The 17694-nt window shown below is 43.0% G+C and overlaps 1 protein-coding gene across 2 annotated transcripts in view; it reads left to right on the top strand.

Annotated features, from left to right (window-relative positions):
• CPXM2 (carboxypeptidase X, M14 family member 2) overlaps nt 1–17694 on the top strand; it is a gene marked incomplete at its 5' end in the record, with an annotated part of 109555 nt that overhangs the window by 60616 nt on the left and 31245 nt on the right. For both annotated transcript variants that reach the window (XM_080913298.1, XM_080913299.1), the window contains 2 exons: nt 8284–8368; nt 9450–9600. In XM_080913298.1, the coding sequence (XP_080769424.1) occupies nt 8284–8368; nt 9450–9600 (236 nt within the window). The remainder of the gene's footprint in view (nt 1–8283; nt 8369–9449; nt 9601–17694) is intronic.

Here is a 17694-nt window from a genome sequence, read left to right on the forward strand (position 1 = left end):
ATGTTCCGAGCAGCCATTGGCCATGCATGTCTGTTAATAACTGAGCCACATTCTACAAACTGCATTGGCTCTCGCCTGTTTTTATTTCCTGCCTGTTCTTTTAGGTAAAAGTACAGGAACATCTTGACGAAGCCTGTAGTATCCAATAATCACGCTGGTATTCAGAATGTCATGGCCCCTGACAATTTTGTGCCTTAGTTTCTTTACTGATAAATTGGTGCTGACATCTTCCCTGGCCTTAAAATAGTTTTGAACAGATCTAGTGGAGAATTCCACCTCATTATCTAACTTGCTTAGACTGGGACAGGTCATTCTGTGCTATAGAAAGCTCTCCTACACATTTAGCAGGTTTAGTGGCATCCTTGTCCCCTATTCACCAGGTGCCCCACCCCTCAGGTGTTGCACCCTTCCCACCCTCTACACTCACTCCAGTCTCTAGATGTCATCAGTTGTCCCCTGAGGGACAGAAGCACCCACCTCCCATCCCCAGCAGAGCACCTTTGCTGTGTATATAGGTAGGGTCTCTTTCCAGTTGAATGCAGTCGGCAGCCCCTGCCCACACTCCTACTGTCATGGAGGAAGCCTACGTTCTGCCTGCACAGTATGGGAATGTACTCTCGTGGTCAGCAGAAGAGCGTACTGAGCCTTGGGCTTGAACTTGAAAGAGTTTTCAGAAGTCTCCAGTGTCTGACATTATGACCTGTTGGTTCTTGCCAGTTGGGCTGACTCTGGGTAAAAAATAGACCATGCCTCTTCCAGGAACCCAGCTTCTGACTGTGTGAAAGCCAACTGTTTTGAGAAATACCAGGAAATTTTAATCACAGTAAGTGGATCATGAAGGCAGGCCCTGATTTGTCAGGTGAGGATGGATTTTTGCAGTGTTTACTTGAACTCTGATGTTCTCTTTAAGAGAGAGGTTGGGGATGGGACAGGGTGGGGAGGGTGGGGTGACCTAGTTTTCCCTGGCTGTGGTTTCTTAGCCGAGACTTAAGCTTTCTACTTAATAACTGGATTTAGGGAACTATTGTTTTATCCTATCATGGCCAGGCTGGCAAGACAAATCAGAAACTCAGGCCTATGCCAGGAGACAGAAGGCTCTGGTGTGACGGCGAGAGGAGCCAGGGTTGGAGTGAAGGTCCTGTAGCAACAGATCTCCCCCTCCCCTGTAGCAGAAAACCACACGCTAGTCCTCAGAATCTGGGATATGTTGCTGTGTTAGTTACTTTTGTCTTTTCTGTGATGAGTGCCCGATAGAAGCTCTGGAAGGATCTGAGGGTTTCTTATGGTCTGAAGTTTCAGAGCATCTGCAACTTGGTGGGGAAGGTATGGATACAGGAGTGTGAGGCAGCATCCGCAGTGAGGAAGCAGAGAGAAGAAAGCTGCATGCTGCTTTTTATTCAGTCCGGAACCACAGCTAATGAAAGAAATCACTTAGAGTCAAGGCCAGCTTTCCCACTTCAGTTACTTCAACCTAGAAACTTCCTCTCAGACATGCCTAGAGGGTAGTTTTCAAGGTGATCTGAGAGCCCATCAAGTTGAAAGGCAATACTAACTATCAGAGTTTACCTTATGTGACAAAAGGGATTTTCGTGAGGAAACTAATTTAGGGATCATGAGTAAAGAGGGCAACCAGAGTTATCCAGCTGAACCCCATTTTATCCTATGAGTTTGGTGAAAAAGTCCTTTTCAGCTATGAACAGAGAGAGTTGTACCTATTTACTGACCAAGGTCTGAGAGATACTATGTTGCTGGTTTTAAGTGAGGAGGAGCCACCTACCAATGGATTCAGAAAGCTGGTGGAAGCTGGGACAGAAACGGATGGAGAGTAGAGAGGGCTCAAGGAGATACATGACTTCGGTGCAGCTGTAGTAGGACTCTAATCTCTTCTTAAGAGCTCTGAGATAGATCGTTCCTGTTTTAAGCTTCTGTGTCTGGGGGTAATTGTTACAGTAGCTGTGGGGAACATATTCGGTTTTCATAGGTCGTAACAAACAAGTAGAAATCCTAAGTTGGATATTCACAAGCAGGCACAGCAGAACTACATGTTAACTCTGGTTCTAGAAGATCTGAGCATGTGCAGAGCCATGGCCATGCTTGTTCCAGCCATATTACAGGCTTGCACTCAAAGGCTTATAATTCTGATCAGAAAGTTACATTTGGGATCACTTGGAAGGACTAATACTCCACTTCTTATAACACCATGATCCACACATGTATGTTCCAGTTTGTTCTTTCATACAAAAATGTGAATATAAGAATTTGTAAGGGTAAGTTTGTCTCCCATGCCCTTAGCCCCAGAGTTGAGGCAAGTGTGCACATTTCCTCTGATCTTCCAAGCAGCTCTGGATTAGAGCACTGTGGCCTGCTCTCAGACAGCACTGAGACCTTCCAGAAAGCACAGTGAAATACTCAGAAGAGAATGAGAGACCAGGCTCTTCTGAGTTTCTGGGTTCTCCCAAAACATTCCCACTTTAACGGCAGCAACTTCCACTTCCTAATTTGCACCTTTACCCCAAGCTTCAGTGGGGGGATTGCTGCCTTGGTTGATGTTCGTCAGTACGTTGTGCATGTTTGGACCGGGCCGGGGGCAGCCTAACAACTCCATCCTTACTCTTGCTTCTCACCAGCTTCTAAGGACATCAGCTGGACAGGAGATTGCCACCCTTATAGTAAGTTCTTAGTTTAAGCTACAAGGTGTAGCGAACCTGTTCCCATTCTGGCTTTCTCTGTGTTTTTCTACCTCTTTAGGACTCTAATCAGACTCGATACTGTTGATAATAGCTTGGCTGCTTTGCCCATGTGGGACCAGAGGCCCGAGCCTCACTGGAGCTTAGCAAGTTCCACATCAGCTGATTGCTGGGCCTCTGGTTAAATTACTAGTAGGATTTCCTTAGCTGGATATAGAATTCCCTTTTTGAAGTACATTAAGTATGCAGAGGACCTAAAGGCTGGGAGAGAGGGGGGCAGCTGGCTTTTCTGCTGGAATGCCTGAGTGTATCTCTCCTGTGAGTTTTTCTCTCACTCTTCTCTCCTTAGAGAGAGAGCCTCTGCCTCTCCAGGTACATGATCACAACTCGACCTCTCACGAGTACCCAAGGATTGTGACTCAGGACAGAAGCTACCTTGGTCTAAAATCTGGATTCTCAGGGAAGAATGTTTTGTTCCAGTTGAGGACAAATGTTCACTGTTGGCCAGTCAACTACGATTGTCATGGCTTTTGTCAAGAGCCCATCTTTGGAATGTTTGTCTTTGTCTAAGGTAGCCCTATTTTAAATACTTGCAACGACAGTGATCACATGGAAGAAATATCTCAAAAAGGATAGAGATGATCACTCAGTGTTTTCAATCTCCTCCCATTAAAGAAAATTTTATCGGAGGTCACTGTTAATTTTTTTGTATGTCTTTGGATATTTGAAATTCTCATCTGCAGTACTGGAGCTGGAGTTACAGGTGGTTGTGAACTACTTGATGTGGGTTCTGGGAACTGAACTCAGGTCCCCTGTAAGAGCAGCATGAATTCTTAATGGCTGAGTCATCTCTCTAAGCCTTTTTATTCTGTTTCTTGACTCACCATATGTTCTCTCATGTTCTTTTTTAAGTAAAAGGAGATAGTCACAAGCTCCTGCTTTTATTGTCTAAGAATGTCTTTATTTTATATTCGTTCTTGAAATGTGATTTTCATGTTGATATTGTTCTCTTAATCCATTGAACACAGTAATCTCACAGCTTTAATACTGTTCTTGAGCAATGTGCTATCAATTTATTTCCATTCATTTGTAATTTTTTTAACTTCCTGACCCCTCGTATATGATCTTTGATACTTTACAGGTTGACTAGGTGTAGGTTGTGTGGGGAACAATGATACTCATTTCATAATAAAAGTACTTTCAGAAAGTCAGAGTAGCAAAAGTCACACAGATTTACTTTTAGTCTTATAAAAAGCCAAGCACCAGCCTGGACTAAAGGCAAAAATGGCTGGTGCATGGATTTGGCTCATGGCTGTGTTTTTATATTCCTAGTCTCATTTCTCTGTCCCTGTTCTTCAGGGAGGTACAACCTTGCTGGTGTCCAGTGTTGCCTCCTCCTCCCCAAATTCTCCATCCTATTGGTTCAGGTCACAATGCCATATCTAATGCTTAGTTTAGGGTTTGAGATCCCCCTTTTCTGATACATGTCACGGAATGTCTGTAGATTTCTTATCCTAGGACAACTGAGATCACCTGTGCCTGTAGGTGTCCACTGGCAGGTAGGGAAAAGATGGTCCTGGTGCCTCCTGCTTATCTACAATTCATTCATGATCTATGAATAGGCTATACTGAAAATGGACTATAATGATTTATCTCTTAGTGTAGACTTCTTTTTATTGATTCTGTGTGTCACTAACCTTTTCAGCTTTATGACTGTTAATTTTCTCTTTGGCAGTTTCTATTCAGTACTTTCAATTTATCTAAATATTTAATTTCAATGGCATATTTGTTTGTAAAAGCTGTACATGTTCTTTACATCTAGTTGCTTACTTTATACTAACCTGTTTCCTTCTGGTGTTTTTATTTCATACTTTGTTTAAAAAAATATGTCATGTATAAAGGTGGCTATAAATAGGAATTCTATAGCCAGACTGTTGAGTTTTGAGTCTAATGTTCTATAACCTTGACCTTCTGGTGCATCTGTAGTTCAGAATAATAACACCTGTATCATTTGGCTGCCATGAAAAAAAAAAAGAGCTAATATTTGCAAAGTGCTTAGGAAGGTATCTGTCATGTGCAGATAAACACATTAGAATTGGTTCATCCACTAGGAAATTGTACTTTGGGTTTTGGCTTTTTCATGGGCTAGTGACAATGTGTGGTGTGACACTCTGTCACCATGCTGGCTGCAGCAGTGAGTGAGCCATACCTGTCAATCACACATGTTCGAGTAACTGTAAGACCATAGTGTGTTGTGTGATGCTCAGTAGGTTAGGCTGGTGTATACTTTCAGCTTATGGTATATTCAACTCATTGTGGATTTCAATAGGACACAACCCTACTGGAAGTTGAGGAGGATTTGTATTTAGCAAATGACAGTCCCAAGATCCAAATTCTCCTGGGCCTAGATTTGTTGCATTCTAATTCAGATACCTCATGGAGAATATTTTCTAGGTGACTAATGGGGCTTTAGAATCATCCTTACTGACTCTGTCACCTAGAGAAACCTCCAAGGCCCTAAGAGAAAGACTCATCTACAGAGACAGTTTTGTGGCACCTCTGCTGGGAGCCAAGTAGATTCCTCTTAAATATTTTCACTTCCTTCCAGAGCCTTGGGTGGAGGGAGGGGTTTAAGATCAACATCCTTAGTTTTTGATGTTTCATCCTATCATTATACAATTTCCCTAAAAACAATGTTACCTCGTTAATTTATACAATGCTTACTTTTTTCTTTCAGCTCTTATCCCCTAGATCCGGCAGATTTCTCTTATTTACTTACTTGCAAACTCAGTGGTAACATAGAACCTTTGTTTATCTTACCAGGACCAGAATCCTGCTGACTTGCAGGAAGACTCTGCAGTAGAAGGTTATAATGTGTTTTGACTCCCTCCTCCCCTTCTCCCTTCCTCCCCTCCTCCCCTCCTCTGTGGTCCACCTCCTTTTAAAAACCTGATCGATTGGAAAGAAAGCTGTATAGGAGAAAAGGGGAGCAAGTGTCATTCAGGTTATTTCATGTTACTTTATATTTCTAAATGAGTGAGGTGCCAGAACCCAGGAGGGCCAGCACAGCCTTTGCCTCCTCCTGTGGTCTAGAGGTCTCGGACCCGAGCACTTCTTTGCTTGGGTTGCATAGCTTTGAGTCAAGGTCAGATGTCAAGGTTGTTTTGTGATGTGGAATAATTGCTCTGAGGGAAGCCGAAATAAACCATCGAAGTTTTGTGCTTATGAAGCCATTCCTGAGGATTAGGAGATCAGGAAACCAGGATATTGTAGCTCCAGTCTCCCATGAGGCTGCTTATCATAATGGGTGTGCCTGGCACAAAGGAAAAATATATGCAGGGATTTATGTCAGGTAAGGACTGTGTTCTCTCCTCACCTGCTGTGCATCCTTAGTTTGGCTGGTCCAGGCAGTTCCTTCTTTCTTCCCTCTACTCTCTGGTCATTGCACTCCATCACACTCTTGAACATTGTTCAACTCACTCTCTTCCTTGTTAGCCTTCAAAACAGATCTTGGATGAATAGATCATGTATAGGTTAGTTGTGTACCCTCTGAGATACTTCTGTTAGAGTGGCTGAAGGGTCTGGGGGAGTCAATCCATATGGCTTTAGCCTTTAAAATGCTCTGTATGCAAATTTAATTAGTCAGCAAGTAAGTTGAAATAAGAATGACATATAATGAAATAACTGTAAGAATTCTTGATAGTTAAAATAGCAGATAAGCAGGAGGTAACCTGGTCATGTGACTCTAGCTAAGTTAGCATCTCTTCCCAGCATAGGTTGCAGGAGGGGAGTTTAGATCCCAGAGGACAATGTGGCAACTCCTGTCCTGGCTGATGGAAAAGGCTGGGCTGCTGCTGGTGGAGCCAGACAGAGTCTGATATAGTTTAGAAAGATATAGGCAATAAATTGGCAAACCCTATGAGAAGCTGAACATGGGAGTGAGAGGTGGGGATGGAGGTTGGGGGTGATATGAGGGGGAGGTTGAGGGTGGGGGAATGGGATGTGTACATGGTTATCAGGAGTGACTATTGTTTTTTGCTTTCCTGGTGAACGACAGGGGCTCTGCTAGGACACCATGTTGTAGTGTCCTCTGCCAACAAGAATGTGCTTGTTGGGTAAGTGCTCTACCACAGACTCACACACAATCCCAGTGCTTTGGATACTTTTTAATCTAGGGCAAGGACTCACTAAAGAGCCCAGGCTGACCTGAAACATTTGGCTCGTCTGCACTCAGCCTCTTGAGGAGCTGGGGTTACAGGACCAGACCATAGGCCCAGCCTTTCTTCTTTAGAGGACTTACTAAATTTCCTTTCTGCCATTATCCTGTTTGTGTTCCTTAACTGAGAGTTTCCTAAATTTATTCCCTTTGTCTCACTAGGGCAGAGCCCTGCCTCCTTAACCTGCTTTGCCAGTTTGGGTAGGCATTATCAGCTTGAGAAACAGTTAGCAGGCAAAAGGGAGTTGCTGTTGGAAATGGTTGAACTATAGGGCAGATTGCTGTTTGGGGTGAGGGTAATTTTACAGGCAGATGTGAGCTGTTACTCAGGGGCTTCCCAACAGGCCTTGCTTATTGCTGTCTTGTTTCATATTCCTGGCCCCAGCCTGGAATGCTTGGTGGTGTGATTACTGGGGTTGGGGGGGGATATTGCTAGATGGATTCTGACTTCTAGCATGGTTTGGACTACAGGGTGGTGGAAGCGGGGCCCGTGAGCCCTTCCTCTGTCCTTGCTAGAATTTTGACTGTTTGATCTTGCCAGGAGCTGTGAACCCATGAGTACAGCAGCTATGCCCTGTCCAGAAGACACTGTAGCTCTTTCCCATTCTCTGGTTCTTCCATCCCATTTTTCTTGCTCTTGGTTGATACAAATGTACCATGGCAGCTGGAACACTTAGAGTGACTGATTCTCAGCACTCTGACCAGGAATGAGTCTCTATTAATCTTTACCTATTTCAAAAAAGAAAAAGGGAACTTCTCTGACCATGGTTGGGAGCAACACAAACTAATAGGCCAAAGCATAAATATTTAGGAAGCTGTCTGACAGCATGGCTGCCTAAAGGAACAACAGTAGTAGGCTTTTTCCCAATTATGGACATAGGACATGGTTTATAGTACCAGGCATGGGTGCTGTCCTAGAGAGGAGGTCATAGATGCAATCAGAAAGCAGTGGTTAGCCCATAAACAGTTGCACTACTACTACATTGGAGGGTACATCTTGCCTAGCAAGTTGGTATTTTAGCATGCATGAGCCAGTGCTGGGTAAGAGCACTGATCTTTTTCCCTCAGTGACATGGATAGCACCTTCTGGCACTATAAAAACTAGCCAGCACAGAGGAACTTTCCCAGTAGGTTCAAGATTGGTTTCTCTATGTTCTGCAATTAAAGTGTGTGGTATCTTCATCACTAGTGTTGTATGAAATGTTTTTTATTATCTAGTTGTAATGGGCAACCAAGAGCAATGACAAAAAGGAATTTATATTGTCCTCCGGGACCTCCCTGAGAATCAGGATTTGATCCAGTCTTAGAGGAAGCATACCCATTTTCACTTCCACACATTTTAAAGCGTGTAACTCCAGTGATGTTTTCTCCTTTTCACAGGAGTGACTGGGTGACATCCTATAAAGTCATGGTGAGCAATGACAGCCACACATGGGTTACTGTGAAGAATGGATCTGGCGACATGGTGAGTCCCCTCTCACCTCTCTACCTGTGCCATTGGTACCAGGCCGTGGGGCTTTGTGTTTCCACGGGAAGGTTTACCCAGGCTGTATAAACTCAAATAAACCAAGAGGTTCTCCTTTTCATATTCTGAATCCCAATCTCAAGTGGCTCATAGCTCGGGTTGGTACAGAATTCTTTATTTATTCGGTCTTAGTTAGGTTTTTACTGCTGTGAAGAGACACCATGACCATGGCAACTCTTATAAAGGAAAACATTTATTTGGGGCTGGCTTACAGTTTAGGTTTGACCCATTATAGTCATGGTGGGGAAACATGATGGCATGTAGGCAGACTCGATGCTGGAGGAGCTGAGAGTTCTACATCTTGATCCTCAGGCAGCAGAAGAGAGGTGACTAAGCTTCTGAGACCTCAAAGCCCACCCCCATAGTGACACACTTCTGTCAACAAGGTCACACCCCTTAATAGTACCACTCCCTATGAGCCAAGCATTCACACATGCAAGTTATGGGGCCCATTTCCATTCAAACCACCACACATTTCAATGGAAGTACCTTTGGCATGGAGGCTCTGATCCAGTTTACAAGTTAGCACATTTCAGCTGGGGACCCTTGCAGCTGTAATCCACAAAGAGTCTCAACTTTTCTAGCCACCATGCATGATTAGCTCCACTGTAGAGTTTTGTTATTCTCAACAGAACAGCAGAACAGAACCAGCTGGTTTTCTACCTGTGAAACCCACTGCTGGGCTTCTCCACTAATGTTTTTAACCTGACAACTCTACCTCATTCCTACCAGTCTAAGAGCTTTCTGTCAGGCCAAACAGAACCTCTCCCTGCTCCAAATCCTTGGCCTGGTCTACTTCCTTTCCAAAGCTCAAGCTGTAGAGCATTCTGTTGCTCTCATAATAGACTGAGATACAGGGGTTTCCTGGGGCAAAGTGCAGGGGTGATTTCTTCCTTTTTACCTTGATTCCCAGCATGCATATGTACTGCTTGATAGGACCCCAAGGAGTGAGTGAATTGCTGGCTGTCTTACCTTTGAGGATGAAGATCTTAAAAAGCTTCTTTCCCCTGAGTGTCAATAGATATTTGAAGGGAACAGTGAGAAGGAGATTCCTGTGCTCAATGAGCTGCCAGTCCCCATGGTGGCCCGCTACATTCGCATAAACCCTCAGTCCTGGTTTGATAATGGCAACATCTGCATGAGGATGGAGATCTTGGGCTGCCCACTGCCAGGTGAGTTTGCCCCCTGCACTTGGTGCAAAGCTGCTTCCTAACAGGGAGACAGATGCCTCCCAGCGATGAGCCAAAGTAAGCTGAGCCATCATTTTCCTGTGTCCGCTGTTAACATATAGGTTATTCAAAAAGAAAAGAAAAACAACTTTTCATAATCCCAACTTAGAAACATGAACATTGGTGGCACTAAGCTCTCTTGCCAAGTGTGGTTTTTGCCTGTTGTAATTTTAAGATGATGTTTATGCATGTCAAGGTTGACGAATCACTCAACGCTGCCGCTCAGAAGGGAGACAAAAAGCATCCAGCTGTCGGCTAGCAATGTAACTTAGTGGTGAAGTATATGAAGATGCTCGGGCTAGGTTCAGTTCTCAGTACTATAGAATGTTTGCCCTCAAGACACCGTAGCTGTTCTCAGCATCCTTACTGTATCGAGTGCAGAGGTAGGGCAGGAAGTAGATGAAACTTGACCATGAGCATTTGTAGTTGCTGCCTGGAGAGCTTGGGTGCCTGTGTCTTCATTGAATGCTTGTTCCTTCTACCCTTATGACCTGATATTCACATGATGGCATTTGGGTCTAACTTCTGGATACAAGTGGGAATTCACACGCACCTTCTAGATCCGGTTAGTGTCTGCTTCAGATAGGTTAGACTAGGCTGGCTTTTCAGAAGGTTTTGGCTTGTGTCACTGTACACCCAGGGAAAGGACTTCTCCCTCCTGACCACACAGCTCTAGGAAAGCAGCTGGCCCCAAACCCACCCCTTAGCAGCTGTCAGAGCCTGCAGGAATGTCACATTCCTGTCTTTCCCTAATCAGGTTATAAGGAATAGGAACAGAAGCATGGTTCATCTCGCCCAGACTTTCTCCCCAGAGTCTCCCTGCTCTCAGGTTCATAGAATAAACTGGAGCATCATGAGCTATGGGGTCTGCAGTCCCGCCCAGCACTGCGAGAGGCAGGCTACCACCAGCTCTGCTGCTACCTCGGTAGTCACCCCAGCTCTGCCGTGAGTTGCCATTTGCTATGCTTTCAAAGCATGTTTAATGTCACATTACTGTTTCTCTTGCAGTCCTGTAATATGCGTAAGCTGGCTTTGCCAACTGTAGGTTGGCTGCAGTTGTTGCTTGAACTTGGATGTAACAAATGGAATCGTCAGGACAGAGGCTGTGCATATTTCCGAGGTTGATAGGAGAGCTCATCAGAGCATACCTGTTTGGGATTTGAGTTTCTTTTCATAACTGGCTCCTGTTACAGCCAGCCTGCTGCTATTCAGAGTTCATGGTACTCAGGATATCTGCTGACACAAATCTTGGCCAGCATCTATAAGGAGGCTCTGTCCTCTTTCTTCCAGGCCAGGACCATTGCTTAGCACTCTCCCATTTTTTTTTTCCTGTAAAGGGTAGGGCCATGGTTTCCCTCTGTGAGCAGGAAGTCATGTGTTATTAAGGAAAGGTGTAGGGCACCTTGTATGAGTATCGTGAAGTAATTATTTCTGTTAGATAATTTTAGTGGGCACTTGAAACATGGATAGATGAACTATGAATCCTGGGTGGTTTTTAATGTGGACATATTATGGTCCTGGTTTCTCCCTGACAAATATGTGGGTTCATTTTTAAAAGTCAAATTTATTTTTTAGAAGTTTTTAATATAAATCTGTACACAGCTGTGTATAGATAGGATACATAGATAAAAGTCTTGTGTAAAAAGAAGGGTTGCACATACCCCAGTAGGTACAGTCTTCTGCATTTTAATGTCTTAACAATAGCTATCTATGTAGTTTTTGTGGCTTCTGGTGTTATACTGGTCAAAGGATTTGAGAGATTAAAAAAGAATATTTAAGTATACTAATTTGTTGTTGTTGAAGAGGATATTTATCCTTTATATTATAGAAAAGGAGACCTGCTTCCTGCACTTGATTCATTAGGTCATGTGACAAAATGTCTTGATCTGCCTGAGACCAGACAGGACAGTCCTAGGAAAACCATTGCTGATTGGCTACTTGCTGTATAGAGTGTACCTGTGTCACAGTCTTTTTTACAGAATTTTTTCATTGATATAAAAAAATTTCAGAATCTAGATATGGTAGTATCTGCCTCTGATCCCAATGCTCCAGAAACGGAGGCAGCGGGATTACCATGAAATTAAGGCCAACGTGGTCTACATAGTAAATTCTAAAACAGCCTGAGCTATATAGAGAGAGAATGTTTTAAATAACAAAAGTAAAACAAAAAGAATTTAAGGCTGGACACAGAAGGGCCTTTGGGAACAATTTATTAGATCTAGAAAGAGGAAAAACACCCTGAAATCATGTTTAAGGTGTTGGGGAGGAGAGGGAATAGAAAGTCATTCCTAAAAGAACACAGGTGAAAGCTACACCTTGGAGAGCTAAGATAGCATCCTAGGAAGGGGAAGGAGCTATGTGTGCCGGACCTTTTTACTTAAGAAAGTGTGAAATGACCTTTGTCTCTGGATCTGTGTGTCTTGGATGTGACAGCAATGTTCTACTCTTTCAAGCCTATCAAAGTGGAAGTGTGTGTGTGTGTGTGTGTGTGTGTGTGTGTGTGTGTGTGTGTGAGAGAATGTGCGTGTATGTATATCTCTGCATGTGTGCTCAACTTCAGAGTCCACCAGTGGAGAATGCTGTGTGTGCTGCTGGGTCTCTCTCTGTTCCACAGAGACAGAGTCTAGCTCAGGTCCTGGACTGAGGTTGGTAGCAGGCAAGACTCAGGGACCCTAGGGAAGAAATATTCAACTTTAATTTTTGTACTGGCTGGTTTTGTGTAGCTTGACACAAGCTGGAGTTATCACAGAGAAAGGAGCCTCAGTTGAGGAAATGCCTCCATGAGATCCAGCTGTTAGGCATTTTCTCAACTAGTGATCAAGGGAGGAGGGCCCAGCCCATTGTGGGTGGTGCCATCCCTGGGCTGGTAGTTCTGGGTTCTATAAGAAAGCTAGTAAGCAACATCCCTCCATGGCCTCTGCATTAGCTCCTGTTTCTGACCTGCTTGAGATCCAGTACTGACTTTCTTTGGTGATAAAACAGCATTTTGGAAGTGTAAGCTGAATAAAACCTTTCTTTCCTCCCCAACTTGCTTCTTGGTCATGATGTTTGTGCAGGAATAGAAATCCTGACTAAGACAATATTATCTGGCTTCATCTTGTCTGCCTGTCAACTAAGACTTGTTCTGTGTCTTTGAATTCTGGAAGGAATGGTAACAACTGTCACCTATAGCAACTGCAAGCTACTTACTGTTGCTAGCTTACCTGTTAGTGTTGTTTAAAGCCCCTGTAGTTGGTTTCTTTTAACTTTAGGAGTAGTTATAGGTATCCTGTGACTCTCACTCCCTGAGGCTAGTGCTGATTCATTTAAATCAAATTATGGAACAGGAATCGAAAGCTGATTAGAGATCTTCATTACAGCAGTTTAAATCTGGGCTTTGGGGTCTCTGTCTCATTAAGGGGAGGCAACTCTTCTTACTTTTTTATCGCATCCTTTGGTGAGTCCTCTTTTTCCTTTTGGCTTCAGTTTTTCCCTTGCTTAGGACATAAAACAAAATGTTCTCTTTAGAGAAGGATCTTGCCTCAGTGGAATCCAACATGGGAGGTACATGGTAACCACTTTTATAAAAGGGTCAATGACCTCTGACCATGCCATGAATCAAGGGGATTGTCTACCAAGGAGTAAATGACCACTGATAGCTGGAGTAATGGCTCAATGGTTAAGAGCGCTAACTGCTCTTCCAGAGGTCTTGAGTTCAATTCCCAGCACCCACATAATGGCTCACAACCATCTGTAATGGGATCTGATGCCCTCTTCTTGTGTGTGTGAAGACAGCAATTGTGTACTCATATGCACAAAATAAATAAATAAATAAATGACTACTGATGACACACATTGCCTCAGAAAAATGTGAATACTTACCTTCACATGTCCCCAGCAGCGCCAGGACAGCAGATGTCCACAGAGTCCTTTCCTTCTCTTTCTTTTTGCCTAGTGAGACCACAGAACAGACATGGTGACTCAGGCAGCAGAATTAGTAGGCTGCTATGTTGAGAACAGAAGGTTGTACTAAGTTAATGGAGTGAGTAGGCCGAATGAATGATTTTAGGTGCTGTGCCTGGAGTTTTCTCTCCCTGTAGGTAAGTAGTCCCTCTCCTCCAAGGAATCACTGGGTTTTAGTACAAAGAATCTTGAAAATTAACCACATGGAAAGAGGCAGGAAGCTGGCTTGCCATAGCTCCATCTGTGGCAAGAAAGGCAAAGAGATGGAATCAGCCATTCAGGACTCCTGCTTCAAATGCCAGAAGTCCCACTCAGATTTACTTAAGAAGAAAAATTTGGGTGACAAATGAAATTGCAGGGGTGGGGGTGACAGGCTTTAGGCAGGGGTATGGCTAATATCTCAGGGCCTTCTTGCTGTGGTCAGGAATGGATCTTCTTGCAGACTGACAGGTTATCACTAGCATTCCAGTTCCTGCCATTTGAGTTACCCCCGAAGAAAGATGTTTCTACAGCTCTGATGTCAGAAGAGTAATTAGGACCCTGGCAGCCCTAATGAGCTAGGCTCAGAAACCCATGCTCCTTGCTTCTGTTAAAAAGACAAGGCACAGTAGAATGCAGAGAGAGGTGATCTGGTGTGGTCTCACTGGGAAAAAACACAGAGTGAGGTGCAGTGAATCCTCAAGTTTATCTTATGGGTCCTGACTTAGGTTTAAACAGAGGGCAGGACTTAGGCATAATTTTGAACATTTCTGGTCAAGTTGCATCATTGTCTGGCTCCAGGCTCTGGTGTGAGGTGTCTTGAACTGGGTGCTCTTCTTGGGAGGAGAATACTTCTCCTCTGTCTGGCACAGGACATCTACTTTGTCCCTTTCCTAGCTTGAGATTCCTGGAGAGAATTCAGTTTCTTGAAGACCACTGTTGCTATGGTATGGAAGCCAAAGAGAGGGGCATTCATTGCACGTTGCTTCCTTTTGAAGATATCTTGGTCCCAGTGGGAATGACTACATTGAGATCATGTCTGAGCTAGTGACTAGCTAAGGTGTACAAATGGGTTCATGGACTGAACCTGTGTCACAGGCTCGCACTTGGGCACATGAGGCAAGATACCGCGGAACCTCATGAAATAGGGGCCAATGGGAGAAAGGGACTCTTGTCACATAAGGAAGCCAGACATAGCAGCAGAGGGCTGACAGGCCAACTGTGGTCTCTGAGCTCAATTCTTAACTTTTAAAACTGAGAGATGGACTCTTAAGTAATTCCCAATAAAACTTTGTTAAGTCAAAAACAAACAAACAACAACAAAACCTAAAGATAGTGCGAGACAAAGGAAGAAGTATTTATTAGATATGGGAGACTCAGCATCACAAAAAATAAAGGTATATCAAAACAATTCTACATCTTGTCCTGGATCCTTCCAAATAATGACTAGTCTCCAGAAAGGAAGAATATTCCCAGAGCAAGAAATCTTTTGTTTCTTTTTTTTAACTGGATATATTTTATTTATACTTTAAATGTTATCCCCTTTTCTGGTTTCCCCTTTATAACCCCCCTATCCCATCTCCTCCCCCTTCTTTGAGGGTGCCCATCTACCCCCTCCTGCCTTTCTGCCCTGACATTCTCCTGCACTGGGGCATAGAGCCTTGGCAGGACCAAGGGATTCTCTTCCCATTGGTGCCCAACAAGGCCATCCTTTGCTACATATGCAGCTGGAGCCATGGGTCTGTCCATAGGTACTCTTGGGATAGTTGTTTAGTCCCTGTGAGTTCTGAATGGTGTTGTTGTTCTTATGGGGTTGCAACCCCCTTCAGCTTTTTCAATCTCTTCTCTAACTCCTCCATTGGGAATACCATTCTTAGTTCAATGGTTGGCTATGAGCATCTGCCTCTGTATTTGTCAGACTCTAGCAAGGCCTCTCAGGAGACAGCTATATCAGGTTCCTGTCAGCATGTGCTTCTTGACATCTGTAGTATTGTCTGGGTTTAGTGGCTGTATATGGGCTGGATCTCCAGGTGGGGCAGTCTCTGGATGGCCTTTGGTTTAGTCTCTGCCTTAAACTTTATGTCTGTATTTCCTCCTGTGAATACTTTTGTTCCTTTTTCTAAGAAGGACTGAAGCACCTGCATTTTGGTTTTTCTTTTTGAACTTTATGTGGTCTGTGAATTGTATCTTGGGCAATCCAAGCTTTTGGGCTAATATCCATTTATCAGTGAATGTTTAACATGTGTGGTGTTTTTGTGATTGTGTCCCCTAACTCAGGATGATACCTTCTATTTCTATCCATTTGCCTAAGAATTTCATTAAGTCATTGTTTTTAATAGCTGCGCAGTACTCCATTGTGTAAATGGACCACATTTTTTGTATCCATTCTTCTGTTGAAGGACATCTGGGTTTTTTTCCAGCTTCTGGCTATTATAAATAAGACCACTATAAACATGTTGGAAAATCTTTTGGGTATATGCCCAGGAGTGATATAGCCAGGTCCTCAGGTAGTACTATGCCCAACTTTCTGAGAACTGCCAGACTGATTTCCAGAGTAGTTGTACCAGTTTGCATTCCCACCAACAATGGAGGGGTGTTCCTCTTTCTCTACATCCTCGATAGCATCTGCTGTCACCTGAGTTTTTGTTTTTTGTTTTTGTTTTTGTTTTTGTTTTTATCTTAGCCATTCTGACTGGTGTAAGGAAGAATTTCAGGGTTTTTTTTTTTTTCAATTTGCATTTCTCTGATGACTAAGGATGTCAAACATTTCTTTAGATACTTCTCAGCCATTTGATATTCCTCAGTTGAGAATTCTTTGTTTAGCTCTGTCCCCCATTTTTAATAGGGTTATTTGATTTTCTGGAGTCTAACTTTTTGAATTCTTTGTATATTAGCCCTCTATTAGATGTAGGATTGGCAAAGATCTTTTCCCATTCTGTTGGTTGCTGTTTTGTCCTGATGACAGTGTCCTTTGCCTTACAGAAATTTTGCAATTTTATGAGGTCCCATTTGTCAATTCTTGATCTTAGAGCATAAGCCATTGGTGTTCTGTTCAGCAAATTTTCCCCAGTGCCTTTGTGTTCGAGGGTCTTCTCCCACTTTCTCTTCTATTAGTTTTAATGTATCTGGTTTTATATGGAGGTCCTTGATCCATTTGTACTTGAGCTTTGTATAGGGCAATTAGAATGGGTCAATTTGCATTCTTCTACATGCTGACTGCTAGCTGAACCAGCAGCATTTGCTTAAAAATGCTATCTCCCCTCCCCCACTGGATGGTTTGAGCTCCTTTGTCAAAGATCAAGTGACCACAGGTGTGTGGGTTCATTGTTGGTTCTCTTTGAGGTTTAGGTATAAGTGTAATTGTGGCTTCATAGGAGGAATTAGGGTGTGTTCCTTCTATTTTTATTTTGTTGAATAATTTGTAGAGTATTGGTATTAGGTCTACTATGAAAGTCTGATAAAATTATGCACTAAACCCATCTGGTCCTGGCCTTTTATTAGTTGGGAGACTCTTAATGACTGCTTGTATTTTTTTTAGAGGTTATGGGACTGTTTAGATGGTTTATCTGATCCTGATTTAACTTTGGTACCTGGTATCTGTCTAGAAAATTGTTCATTTCATCCAGATTTTCAAGTTTTGTTGAATATAGGCTGTTGTCATAGGATATGATGATTTCTTGTATTTCCTCAGTTTCTGTTGTTATGTCTTCCTTTTCATTTCTGAATTTGTTAATTTGAATATTCTGTGCCCTCTAGTTAATCTGGCTAACAGTTTATCTATCTTGCTGATTTTCTCAAAGAATCAGCTCCTGGTTTTGTTGATTCTTTGTATAGTTCCTTTTGTCTCTACTTGGTTGATTTCAGCCCTGAGTTTGATTATTTCCTTTCATCTTTGCCTCATCAGTGCATTTTATTTTCTAGAGCTCTTAGGTGTACTGTCAAGCTGCTATTGTATATTTTCTCCAGTTTCTTTTTTTGGGGCACTCAGAGTTATGAGTTTTCCTCTTAGCACTGCTTTTATTGTTTCCCATAAGTTTGGGTATGTTGTGCCTTCATTTTCATTAAATTCTAAAAAGTCTTTAATTTCTTTATTTCTTCTTTGACCAAGTTATCACT

This window comes from Micromys minutus (genome assembly GCF_963924665.1).
Source record: "Micromys minutus genome assembly, chromosome: 2".
Taxonomy (NCBI): domain Eukaryota; kingdom Metazoa; phylum Chordata; class Mammalia; order Rodentia; family Muridae; genus Micromys; species Micromys minutus.